We start from the raw sequence: 13898 nt of genomic DNA, 5'->3' as shown, positions 1-13898 counted from the left end.
GCGGTTTAATCTGTGCTTGAATTTCACTATTCAATTGAGGGACTTTATAGATAATTGTATGTGTGGGGTACAGAGATTGGATACTCATGAAAAATCCTGTTAACCACTAACTTATGTGATTTGTTAAGACCTGTGATCCAGCAGATACAAGAGATGAACTGATTTTGTACAGCCATGTATACACAATTTCCTTTGTACAGCCATGAAAACCTGCATTCACAATTACTTTTGTCAACTGAAGGCTCTGAGTGTACCATCTCTTAATATGGAGTGGGGTAAGCTGTTCCTAGATCTGTATCTGAACAGTAGCTAAATTGTATCGGAGCTTCAGCTGTTTGAGCGTTTTGTTCTTATGGCTAATGGTCTGTTTGATCAGCTTACTGCACTGTGCTAGGATATTATCTTAGCGTGGCATCGAAAGGCAACCCTCTGTGAGGACTTGGCCATTTGTCACCAGCACCCAGAGAAAAAACCTGGCGACAGTGTCGGTGTCAGTGTGCACTGCACCTGGGCCCGCCACAGGAGTCGCTAGTGCGCAATTGGACAAGGACATCCCTGCCGGCCAAATCCCCCCCTAAACCGGACGACGCTGGGCCAATTGTGCACCGCCCCATGGGTCTTCCAGTCGCAGCCGGCTGCGACAGAGCCTGGACTCGAGCCCAGAATCTCTAGTGGCACAGCTAGCACTGCCTTGGACCACTGCGCGACTCGGCAGGCCTGGACAGCCATTTTTAGACTGGGGGCTCAATGGCATCGAATGGTCAAGTTGAGAGGAAATTGATCTTCTTAATTCCTGATTACGGCATGTTCTCTCAATGGACAGAGGTCTTCAAAAAGGCTTCTTAATTAATAGGACTGCATGTACAAGTGACTTAATAGTGTGTGTGTGTGTGTGAGAGATTAGGGTGTGTGTGTGTGTGTGTAAAGGAAGAGAGAATGCTCACCACCTCCTCCACGTGCCTCAGGTTGCTCTTCGCCTTCAGATAGATATCGGCTGAGTCCGCGGGGGCTGTGGCAGAGGGTATTCGGGGGGAGGCAGGAGAGGTTGGGAGGGGGAGTCGGGGGGAGGGGGCGTTGGCAAGTCCAGCAGGGGTGGGGGAGGCGGCTGAGCGGTGGCGGCGGGCTCCTTGCACTTGGGAGCTCCGGGCTCCACGTCAGGGTTGAGCATATCCGTGTAAGTATGCATGTCATTTATGGCGGACTCCGCTGGGCCTCCACCTGCGACAAGGACACAATGGGTCAGGGGTGAGATGGATGAGGTAGCTATAGAAATAGCTAGAAATCCTTGAACAGACATCACCATTCAAGCCAATGGGTGGGTGATGGGTGAACTAACGGCTGTTCTCGGGGTTCTATTTCTAAGGACATAGAAACACCCAGGTTGGGTATTGCACATGATAGCTGTTGGATGATTTTGTTTCATCCACATGCTTTGCGCACCTCGAAAAGCACTATAAAATCCATTACCTTTTTCTAATAATAGTGCAGGTGTGGAACAAAAGCTTGAACACCCAGTAGCTCTCCAGGATTGCATTTCGAGACACTTGGTTTGGATGCAGTGGTTGATTCACAAACAGATGATTTATCCTACCTGCCACTAGAGGGAAGCACTAGTATGGAGCGCTGTTGTGGCATCATACAAAGGAATGCAAAGTGTTACATGGAATTTGTTCCAGTCAGATGAGTGGTGATAGTTCCCACAATTGTTATGATAATAGTGTACACATTACCAAATCAAAAATGTCATGTTTGGGGTCACACACACACTAAAATTGGCTAAAGTGCAAGCTGTTCCTACAAATAGTGTATTCATAGATCCTGGCACCGATTGCCTCACCATAGCATGAACATGACTATTTTTCCCCCCTGTGTAATCTTAACTATTGTCCTTAATTCAATTTTCCTATAGTTCAATCCAGCTAGTTCAGAAAGTTAATGTGTGTGAGGGAGCGTGTGTGTGTGCACGAGTGTGGGGTGCATGTGTGTAAAATCTGGGGTGTGGGCTGGGGTGCATGTGTGTGAAATCTGGGGTGTGGGCTGGGGTGCGTGTGTGTGTGGGGTGGGGTGGGGTGCGTGTGGGGTGTGTGTGTGTGAAAGCTGGGGTGCGTGTGTGGTGCCTGTGTGTGTGTGTGTGGGGTGGGGTGCGGGTGGGGTGCGTGTGACTGACCGGTGGGGGCTCGTGATGAAGGGGGTGAGCCGCTCCGCATTTCTCCCATGCTACACTGGCTGGAGTTGGCTGAGTCGTAGTTGGACAGGGTGCTGGAGGGCGAGCCCATGTCGAAGTGGGCCGGTTGCTGGGTCTGTCGCGACCCCGCTGGGGACATTGGGTTGGTGGGGGATGACAGGCCCATGTCGGGCTGCTTGCTGTACTCCAGGTCGGCCGATGGGTCCCGGGAAAGCACGCGGTGCGCCACACTCTGGATAAGACAACCACAACGAGGGGTTAACAAAACAAGGTCAACCAGGAACCGGGGGAGGGCAACCTAACTTAGACTGAAAAGGTACATTTCCTGAAGAAAATGAGTGTGCTTGCTTGTCTTGGGGTGTGTTCAGTGAAGTCAAACATTTTGAATGTTATATATCGAAATGTAACATATAGGTTTGACACGACTTCCTATTCTACACAACGATACTCATATTCCTCTTACACATGATACACTTCTATCTTGCTCTACATACTCAAGTTGTACAACTTACTGTACAATGGTTCCTCCTTTAACTAGTTGGATATGAGGGCGCTCTTAATTTTTGGATGAAAAACGTTCCCATTTTAAACAAGATATTTTGCCATGAAAAGATGCTCGACTATGCATATAAAATTGACAGCTTTGGAAAGAAAACACTGACGTTCCAAAAACTGCAAAGATATTGTCTGTGAGTGCCACAGAACTGTTGTTACAGGCGAAACCCAGATAAAAATCCAATCAGGAAGTGCCGCATTTTTTGAAACCGCCTCATGCAAATGACTCCTTATATGGCTGTGAAGGAGCTAGGAGTCAGCTTACATTTTCCACGTTTTCCCCAAGGTGTCTACAGCATTGTGACGTCTTTTTAGGCATTTCCATTGGAGAATGGTTGTAAGAGACCATATAGGGCGAGTGGTCGCATGGTGTCTCCCGGAGAAAACCTTGCGTAAAATACTGAGGTAGCCATTTTTTCAATCGTTTCTTATGAGAAACCAACTGCCTCGACGGATATATTATCGAATACATATGTTAAAAACACCTTGAGGATGGTTCCTAAACAACGTTTAGTTTCTGTGGAGTTAATTTTGAAAAAAGTTTGGCGTTATAGTATTTTTCGGTCGATTTCTCAGCCAAGCAGGATGAACAAAGGGGACGTTTTTCGCCTACAAAAATATTATTTTTTGAAAAAAGGAACATTTGCTATCTAACTGGGAGTCTCCAGAGTAAAAGCATCTGAATTTCTTCAATGATTTAATTTGGTTGCTTTTCTTATTTTTGTGAAAATGTTGCCTGCTGCCAGCAGAGCTAGCATAGCATTATGCCATGATAAACTTATACAAATGCTTGTCAAGCGTTGGCTGTAACGCATATTTTGAAAATCTGAGATGACAGTGTTGTTAACAAAAGGCTAAGCTTGTGTTTGAATATATTTATTTCATTTGCGATTTTCATGAATAGGAAAAGTTGCGTTATGGTAATGTGCTTGAGGCTATGATTACGCTCCCGGATACGGGATTGCTCGTCGCTAGAGGTTAAAAGTTGCGTCACACTGCGAGACACCTTGCATGCTGCTGCTGCATTCTGTGGCACATTATGAATTTGACAACCATTTCTTCTGTTACTGCAAGTTATTGCTAGTTTGACCACCAGAGGGCATCTTTGAGAAGCATTTGATAGTATTCCGTATTGGCATTACCAGAGAATTTAAAACATTTTTTGTAATAACATAGTATATGGGATTGATTTGAAGAAATTTGCTTTATTAATTTGATTAATATTATGGTGTTTCTATTCTGAGATAAACGAAAAACAAAATCTTCAGGGGACAGATAGGATGGAATGGAAAATATGGCGCTGTACAACGTAGGTTACAGGATTGGAGAATTCTAAACCTTCATTAGACAACTTTGTTCCAATATTTCTGTAAATCAGGGATATTTATTCCCATAGTAATTTGTTATGGGTCCATAAACAACTCAATATCTGCCATTTGAAATAATATTTTTCATCATTAAATTATTAATGAAATGTGTTTGTTTATTAGGCTACTATGCAGTCTACAATACATACTGCAGTAAACATGGGAAAGTGCCTAATTCCTTAAATAAGGTGAGCAGGCCATGTCTGTAATACAAAATACGGGGCACGCGGGACACCAGTGTTATTTCATAGTTATGATCCTGAAATTAGTAGGTGTCCAAACTTTTGACTGGTACTTGCTTAATATTCTGGTGTTTGAATTCCATGATAAATGAAAAACCCTCTGGATTTCCGTTAGGATGGAACAGAAAATATGGCGCTGCACATTATCAGATTGAATTTACAAACTGACAGACAGTTTCGTTCTCGTAGCTCACACTGGACGTTCGGGCAGAGGAGTAGGGTTGATTTGAGCGTTCTGGCCTTACAACGGCAGTCAAGCACCCAAGCTAAAGTGGCTAGCTACTTGCAGACACAAATGAGACTACTCTGACCATTTTACTCACCCTAGCAGAGCTGGTAAGGCAGTTTTCATGTTAACCGTTGGTGGCTGTGCTGCTGGAAACAATTTAATTACGCTTTTTTCCTGACATTTACTGACCCCGGCCATATTGAGCGCTCGTAAAATAATTATTCTGCGCTCTGGTACACTCAGACGAGCGCTCTGAAATTGGTGTAGATAGCCATAGCGAATTTACAAAAGCACCAGAATGTTCATTGGGAACGCACAACAACTATACCATTTCGCTAAGCTAAGAATGATGGGAATCATCATTTCAATAAACGTTGGGTATTTAGATAGCCTATAGTTAATATACAGGCAAGTTTGATGTAAAACTACTAATGTTAGGTAGTTAGCTAACATACCGGTACATGCTGCTGTAATGATATCCTATGTGATTCGTAAGGACAGCGTAGCGAACAAATTGTCAGCCAACATAACGTGTAAGGTAACTTATTTTAAATGTCATGACTTTATTACATTGAGTAGCAGGCTACCCCTTGGTCATTAGGACAAATCTGGTCTGTGATAGGATGAGGGTTTTCACACCTAGCTCAGCTATTAGACCATTCTTTAGTAAAGGTTGAATAGTCTATTGTTCAGCTATTAGCCTCCCTCCCCAACTTGCAACAAATTCTTGTTGTTCCCATCTCGTTCCTTTCCCTCTTCCACGCGTCATCATTCTCATTATGACGTTATAACTACTTACTTTTGGTTCCACTGTAATGTTTTGTCAGACATATTCACCCAGGGATGGGTGGCTCGCGTCAAATTAGTCATTGGAACCACTCGATATGGTTGGTCATATGAAAACCTTGGACCCAAATGCATAATGAGTGCTCTAACACCCCCTTGTGGTGGTCTGCAACAATTAAGCTGTGACGCTGGGTACCCCTAAGTCCCGCCGTGCAAAGCTCGCAACTTTTAAAGGAGAAACCACTGTAGTTTGTTATGCAACAGAGTTTGTCTTTACAAAAGTAATTACACAACCCCATGGAGACACCACATGATGGTTGTGTCAACACCAGGCAGTGGGGAGATTTAACCTCTTGAAGCTAGGTGGCGCTATTTTTATGCTTGGAAAAATAACATTCCCAAAGTAAATGGCCAATTTCTCAGGACCAGATGCTAGAATATGCATATACAGTGGGGAGAACATGTCACACCCTGACCATAGTTTGCTTTGTATGTTTCTATGTTTTGTTTGGTCAGGGTGTGATCTGAGTGGGCATTCTATGTTACATGTCTAGTTTGTCTATTTCTATGTTTGGCCTGATATGGTTCTCAATCAGAGGCAGGTGTTAGTCATTGTCTCTGATTGGGAACCATATTTAGGTAGCCTGTTTGGTGTTGGGTTTTGTGGGTGATTGTTACTGTCTCTGTGTTTGTTTGCACCAGATAGGCTGTTTAGGTTTTTATTTTTTTTATTTTTACATTTATTGTTTTTGTATGTTGTACGTGTTTTCAATTTTATTAAAGATGTATACAAGTAACCACGCTGCATTTTGGTCCGCCTCTCCTTCAACTCAAGAAAACCGTTACAGAACAAGTATTTGATAACCTGCAAAATCGGCAGTGTTTCCTACTTACAAAGCATGTAGAGGTCTGTAATTTATTTCATAGGTACAATTCAACTGTGAGAGACGGAATCTAAAACAAATATCCAGAAAATCACATTGTATGATTTAAGTAATTAATTTGGATTTTATTGCATGACATAAGTATTTGATCACCTACCAACCAGTAAGAATTCCAGCTCTCACATAATTCTTTGGGTATGCTTTTCTGCAAAGGGGACAGGATGACTGCACAGTGTTGAGGGGAGGGTGGATGGGGCCATGAATCGCGAGATCTTGGCCAACAACCTCCTTCCCTCAGTAAGAGCATTGATGATGGGTCGTGGCTGGGTCTTCCAGCATGACAACGACCCGAAACACACAGCCAGAGCAACTAAGGAGTGACTCCGTAAGAAGCATCTCAAGGTCCTGGAGTGGCCTCGCCAGTCTCCAGACCTGAATCCAATAGAAAATCTTTGGAGGGAGCTGAAAGTCCGTATTGCCCAGCGACAGCCACGAAACCCGAAGGTCTGTATGGAGGAGTGGGCCAAAATCCCTGCTGCAGTGTGTGCAAACCTGGTCAAGAACTACAGGAAATTTATGATCTCTGTAATTGTAAACAAAGGTTTCTGTACCAAATATTAAGTTCTGCTTTTCTGATGTATCAAATACTTGTTCTCCCCACTGTAATTGACAGATTAGGATAGAAAACACTAAAGTTTCCAAAACTGTCAAAATATTGTCTGTGAGTATAACATAACTGATATTGCAGGCGACACCCTGAGGAAAATCCAATCAGGATGTGCCTCTTATTTTGAAACCTCTGTTCCTATGCATGTCTATCCTCCATTTAAAAGGGATATCAACCCAGATTCCTTTTTATATCGCTTCCCTAAGGTGTCAGTGTTTAGAGATAGTTTCAGGCTTTTATTTTGAAAAATGAGCGTGAAAGATCACATTGCGTAAGTGGATAGGTGGGGGCTCCCAGAGTGAGTTTTGCGCAACAGACTAAAGCGGCCATTGTTTCTCCAGGTCCTATTGAAAAACCTTCAATCCCGGTTGATATATTATCGAATATATATTTTAAAAACAACCCGAGGATTGATTATAAAAAACGTTTGACATGTTTCTGTGGACATTATGGATATTATTTGTCTGCGTTGTTGTGACCGCTCTTTCCTGTGGATTTCTGAACATAACGCGACAAACAAACGGAGGTATTTTGGATTTTAAAATAATCTTTATGGAACAAAAGGATCATTTGTTGTGTAACTGGGAGTCTCGTGAGTGAAAACATCCGAAGATCAAAGGTAAACGATTAATTTGATTGCTTTTCTGATTTTCGTGACCAAACTACTTGATGCTAAGTGTACATAATGTTTTGTCGTGCGATCGATAAACTTAAACACTTGGATTGCTTTCGCTGTAAAGCATAATTTCAAAATCTGAGACTACAGGTGGATTAACAAAAGGCTAAGCTGTGTTTTGCAATATTGCACTTAGGATTTCATGAATATGAATATTTTTTTGTAATATTATTTGACTGTGGAGCTATGCTATTCAGCGTTGCTGATGACAATTATCCCGCTTAAGGGATGGGTAGCGTCAAGAAGTTAACCAGGCAGTGGGGAGATTTAACCAGGTAATTACACAACCCTATGGAGACACCGCATGATGGTTGTGTAAACATTTTTGTGCAGACAAACACTTCAATATCAGTATCAGATGTATCACAACCATTGTGTCAAATGCGTTGTACAACCTGTGTCTGAATGGGGTGTAACATCTGGTAACATTGCACCCTCCTGAACAGGTCCCAGGTCAGTAGTAAAACACCACAACAACAAATTACAGACAATTTGCGTGCCTACTCCCAGCTGGCACAAGCCACACAACTTAGAATGTAGCCACGGGAGCCAGCATGTGTCCCAACTGACACCTGTCGCTCCATTAATAACAATTACTGCCATTTACCCTCTCCTCTGCCTGGCCCTCCTGGGCAAAGTCCCACTGGGTGGCATGAGAAATAACACTTCCACCGGGACTCCCTAAAGTATGTGGGAAACATGTCCCGTAACTCAACCATTTAAGGGTTAAGGGGTCTCTCTCCATTTAAGGGTCTCTCACTCCTAGGAAAATACATTCACTGCCGGTTGGAAGAGGAAGCTGTTGATCAAGCGTCGAGTTAAGCAATTAAAGGGATCTTCTGGGGGGAAAAAAACAAATATAAAAGTGGAAGACTGACAGACCACATACACTGCTCAAAAAAATAAAGGGAACACTAAAATAACATCCTAGATCTGAATGAATGAAATATTCTTATTAAATACTTTTTTCTTTACATAGTTTAATGTGCTGACAACAAAATCACACAAAACTTATTAATGGAAATCAAATTTATCAACCCATGGAGGCCTGGATTTGGAGTCACACTCAAAATTAAAGTGGAAAACCACACTACAGGCTGATCCAACTTTGATGTAATGTCCTTAAAACAAGTCAAAATGAGGCTCAGTAGTGTGTGTGACCTCCATGTGCCTGTATGACCTCCCTACAATGCCTGGGCATGCTCCTGATGAGGTGGCGGATGGTCTCCTGAGGGATCTCCTCCCAGACCTGGACTAAAGCATCCGCCAACTCCTGGACAGTCTGTGGTGCAACATGGCGTTGGTGGATGGACCGAGACATGATGTCCCAGATGTGCTCAATTGGATTCAGGTCTGGGGAGCGGGCGGGCCAGTCCATAGCATCAATGCCTTCCTCTTGCAGGAACTGCTGACACACTCCAGCCACATCTCATCTCGGTACCTAATGGCAGTCTCACTACCTCTGGCGAGCACATGGAGGGCTGTGCGGCCCCCCAAAGAAATGCCACCCCACACCATGACTGACCCACTGCCAAACCGGTCATGCTGGAGGATGTTGCAGGCAGCAGAACGTTCTCCACGGTGTCTCCAGACTGTCACATGTGCTCAGTGTGAACCTGCTTTCATCTGTGAAGAGCACAGGGCGCCAGTGGTGTTCTCTGGCAAATGCCAAACGTCCTGCACGGTGTTGGGTCTGTAAGCACAACCCCCACCTGTGGACGTCAGGTCCTCATACCACCCTCATGGAGTTTGACCATTTGAGCAGACACATGCACATTTGTGGTCATTTTGCAGGGCTCTGGCAATGCTCCTCCTGCTCCTTCTTGCACAAAGGTGGAGGTAGCGGTCCTGCTGCTTGGTTGTTGCCCTCCTACGGCTTACTCCTCATCTCCTGATGTACTGGCCTGTCTCCTGTTAGCGCCTCCATGCTCTGGACACTACGCTGACAGACACAGCAAACCTTCTTTCCACAGCTCGCATTGATGTGCCATCCTGGATGAGCTGCACTACCTGAGCCACTTGTGTGGGTTGTAGACTCCGTCTCATGCTACCACTAGAGGGAAAGCACCGCCAGCATTCAAAAGTGAACAAAACATCAGCCAGGAAGCATAGGAACTGAGAAGTGGTGAAATTTATTTTCAATCAGTGTTGCTTCCTAAGTGGACAGTTTGATTTCACAGAAGTGTGATTGACTTGGAGTTACATTGTGTTGTTTAAGTGTTCCCTATATTTTTTGAGCAGTGTATTATCTTTACAGTCAAGCTGGATTCAAGGCTCCCCCAGTTTAACTAAAAATGTTGCTGTGCAACTAATATCTTTTATTTTGGGAGCACTGTGTATAATTGCATAACAATATTACGCCGCAACACTTCTTGACTGCTCAAACAAGACAGGCTGAAACATTGTGTACAAATCATAATGCTACAAATGTTTAAATGTAGCTAATTAAATCAAATCACATGCCAGACACACAACCAATACCCTTTTCAAGCAGAATTGTGACGCCCCTTTCTGTCAGCTAAGTAATGGCATTAGCTAGCTAGCAAGAGCAACAAAATGCGGCAGAATTGAAGCTTTCCTTAGCAAAAAACTAATTATGAAATGATCAACCACAACCAGAAGATGGACAATGTCGGATATGCTGCTACCGATCCACCTCAGAAAAAGTCAAAGATCTATATATGTTTTGAGAGGGGTGACTTCGTGAATTCAAGTGGCTAAGGAGGGATAAAACTACACACTGTCGTAAGTGTGGGGTAAAAGCAGCAGGGAAAACTTATTTTGCTTCTGGGTCCAGCAACCTAAAACACACGTCATTGCAAAAACATAACTTATGCCAAAAGCACATCAATTTCCTGGACAAGTGCATTGGGGGAAGGGGGCAGGAACAACATCACTGCGTCTACTACCAGACAGCCGTATTTGACAGGGAACAAGCCGGTGAACAGGCAGCTAACTCAGCTACAGATTAAAATGAACACCGCTTACTGCATTGCCAAAGAAGAGATGGCTTTTACCAAATTCAGACCCATGTTACTCATGCAGAAAAATGATGGATTACAAATCAACATATGGAAATTAGGTATCCTGTCAAACAGTTTACAAGGTTATTTCATTCACCTATATAAAATTGTTTGATGTTGCACTTTTGAATACAATTATTAAAAAGTTGTTTTTATTCTGTCTTGCCCACTCTAGTGAGTTCTACATCAAGGTAACAGCTGATGACAATTAAGAATGATAGGACAGTCATTTGTAGTAAAAAATAAATACAAATCTACATTTTGATTGGTGCTTCTTACTTTTGAAGTTCGGGGCAACAGTGCTACCAATGAAAACAGTTAATTTAGTGCCCTGGCTGGAATAGACTTAATCTTCCTCTCATCTAGATATCCCCCTCTACCTACAAATTTCACCTGGGTTGTATACATTAGGCACCAGTGGAAGAAAACGGACTACATTTCATTTTCCGTTGAAACAATTTCACTACAGTGCGTCCTGTCTAATGCATCCTGTGTCTCACCATGTTCTCAACAGTGCACAGGTACTTGGCACACTGGACGTGCCCGTTGTACTCTGCCAAGTCGGCCGACGAGAAGCCGTCCTGGTCCCGTATGCCCAGGTCCACCCCATTCACCACCAGGATCTGACAGCACTAGGAGAGAAAGAGAGAGGAGAAGGACACACTGAACGGACAAAACTTTGTCTGTTCTTTTTAGGAGTAAGCCAAATGTCATCGGTAGGTTTGGCCGTTATCCAGATTGTCAAACCTTCATTCCGACATGTTGCTAACCAGGGATATTTGGTAATACTGGCACTTAACACAAGGGCCACTATTTTCAAACCCCACTGAATCCAAAGGTCAGCAATGCTAACAAGTACATGTAAAATCCCACAGTGAATGCTAGCTAAATGCTAACATGCACATTGCAAACATTTTATACAGTCTCTGGCAAACCACTTGTAGGACAGACATCCCCAGCTCATAAAGTTATACAAGTAACAAACAAAAAAATGCTACTAACACAAAATAAATGTTTGACAGAAGGTTCTTGATCCAGGAGGGGATTCTCTACTGTCACCTAGAGAAGCTTGTTTTTGCAAGAAGCTAACCACTTAGCTAGATAATTAGCTGCTAAATTTGCTAACAAAATGCACAACTGCAGAGCATTTTGCACATTTTATACCATTAACTTAGTAATATCTGGCTGGCAAACCTTTAGTTGTGAATTCCATACTGAAACTAGATCCCTCCTGGAGTGCTGCAACAGTGAGTGATCCGGTCTGTGACAGGTGAAATGAAGTCTGCTTTATCTCTGTAACGGCATTCTTCCTCCTCTTCTGAGGAGTAGCGAGAAGGATCAGAGGACCAATGCGCAGCGTGGTAAGTGTCCATAACATTTATTTTAAGATAAACTGAACACTATAAAATATAAAACAATAAACGTGAACATAACGAAAACCGAAACAGTACCGTGTGGCAACAAACACTCACACAGAAACAAACACAAACCAAAAGTGAAACCCAGGCTACCTAGGTAGGATTCTCAATCAGAGACAACTAACGACACCTGCCTCTGATTGAGAATCATACTAGGCTGAACTCAAAACCCCAACATAGAAAAACACAGACTGCCCACCCCTACTAACACCCTGACCATACTAAATAAAGACAAAACAAAGGAAATAAAGGTCAGAACGTGACAATCTCCTAACGCAGGTGTTCCCAAACTGGGATACGCGCAATGCCGTTGGGGATACTCCAAATAAAAATGAGATTTGTAGTTTTTTTTCACATTTTCAAACAGTCCATTTATATTTTCCAACGAGGCTATACATTTAGGTGAGGTTTTTTTCCTTGCTTGAGTAGCCTCGTTTCACTGCCTAAAATAAAATTAAACCATCTAGTGTTCAGCGAAATAACAACAATGTCAAATACAGGTAGCCTAGTCAAATAATTAACATCCAATCACATTAACCGTTACTCTCTCGGGGGAATTCCACTAATGATCCGTATGTAGCCAAACATAGCTGCTGCTCATTCCATTTGTTCGAAAATGGATAAATGGTTAAAAAAAGTACGGCCCGAGTCCATAGAGACACAGACCAGCTCTACTGGTAGTACTGCTACTACTACTAGGACATCATACTGCTACTACCAGCTCTACTGGTTGTACTGCTACTAGGACATCATACTGCTACTACCAGCTCTACTGGTAGTACTGCTACTAGGACATCATGCTGCTACTACCAGCAGTACTACACCTGCACCTGTTGATGACACACAAGTTGTTCTGCTTCCACGACCACATCCAATGCTAGCATCAGTAATTCTACATTTGTTGTTAGCCCAGCTAGCATGGACACTTGGCAGTTGGGAATATGATGCAGCTGAAGAGCTACTGCCCCCTTACCCGGGAAAGCACTGAACAAACAGGGACGTTGGACCATCGAAGAGGCGCACATATGATGAGAACTACAGTGATTTGGGGTTCACTTATATTGGGAGTATGCTTTACAGCTGGATGAGTCAACAGACGTGGCGGGCCTGGGACAGCTCCTGGTATATGTCTGTTACGTTTATGCAGGGTCAGTTAAGGAAGACATCCTCTTCTGAAAACCACTGGAAACCAGGACAACAGGAGAGGATATTTGTAAAGTACTGGACAGCTTTGTGACATCAAATGGACTTTGGTGGTCAAGATGTATTGGTATCTGTACTGACGGCGCAAAAGCCATGACAGGGAGACATAGTGGAGTGGTAACACGCATGCAAGCAGTTGCTCCCGACACCACGTGGGTACACTGCAGCATCCACCGAGAGGCTCTTGGGTACACTGCAGCATCCACCGAGAGGCTCTTCCTGCCAAGGGAATGCCTGACAACTTGAAAGAAGTTTCGGACACTACAGTGAAAATGGTTAACTTTGTGAAAACAAGGCCCCTGAACTCTGGTGTATTTTCTGCACCATGCAATGATATGGGCAGCGACGATGTAACGCTTTTACAACATACAGAAACGTGCACTGGTTATCAAGCAGAAAAGTATTGACAGATGCACAGTATTACGTAGAGCCATGTCTACATGGAACTCTATTCCATATCAGGTAACTGATGCAAGCAGTATAAAAGTACATCTTCTAGAACAGCGGGGACTGAGAAGAGATATGCTTACACATACACATGATAAGACACGCAATCTACACACACACATGGATTTTGTATTGTAGATATGTGGTAGTAGAGTAGTGGCATGAGGGCACACACAATGTGTTGTAAAAAGGGTTTTGAAATGTAATGTCATATTT

General features: G+C 43.3%; 1 protein-coding gene across 1 annotated transcript in view; it reads right to left on the bottom strand.

Annotated features, from left to right (window-relative positions):
* The window catches only part of LOC135527614 (espin-like), a 133141-nt gene that overhangs the window by 74247 nt on the left and 44996 nt on the right, over positions 1–13898 (bottom strand). The window contains 4 exon segments of the mRNA XM_064956106.1: positions 952–988; positions 991–1212; positions 2168–2417; positions 11115–11246. Of these exon segments, the coding sequence (XP_064812178.1) occupies positions 952–988; positions 991–1212; positions 2168–2417; positions 11115–11246 (641 nt within the window).

This window comes from Oncorhynchus masou, chromosome 33, assembly GCF_036934945.1.
Source record: "Oncorhynchus masou masou isolate Uvic2021 chromosome 33, UVic_Omas_1.1, whole genome shotgun sequence".
NCBI lineage: Eukaryota > Metazoa > Chordata > Actinopteri > Salmoniformes > Salmonidae > Oncorhynchus > Oncorhynchus masou.
Note: the sequence above shows the minus strand (reverse complement) of the source record. Positions and strands in the feature narration are given on the sequence as shown.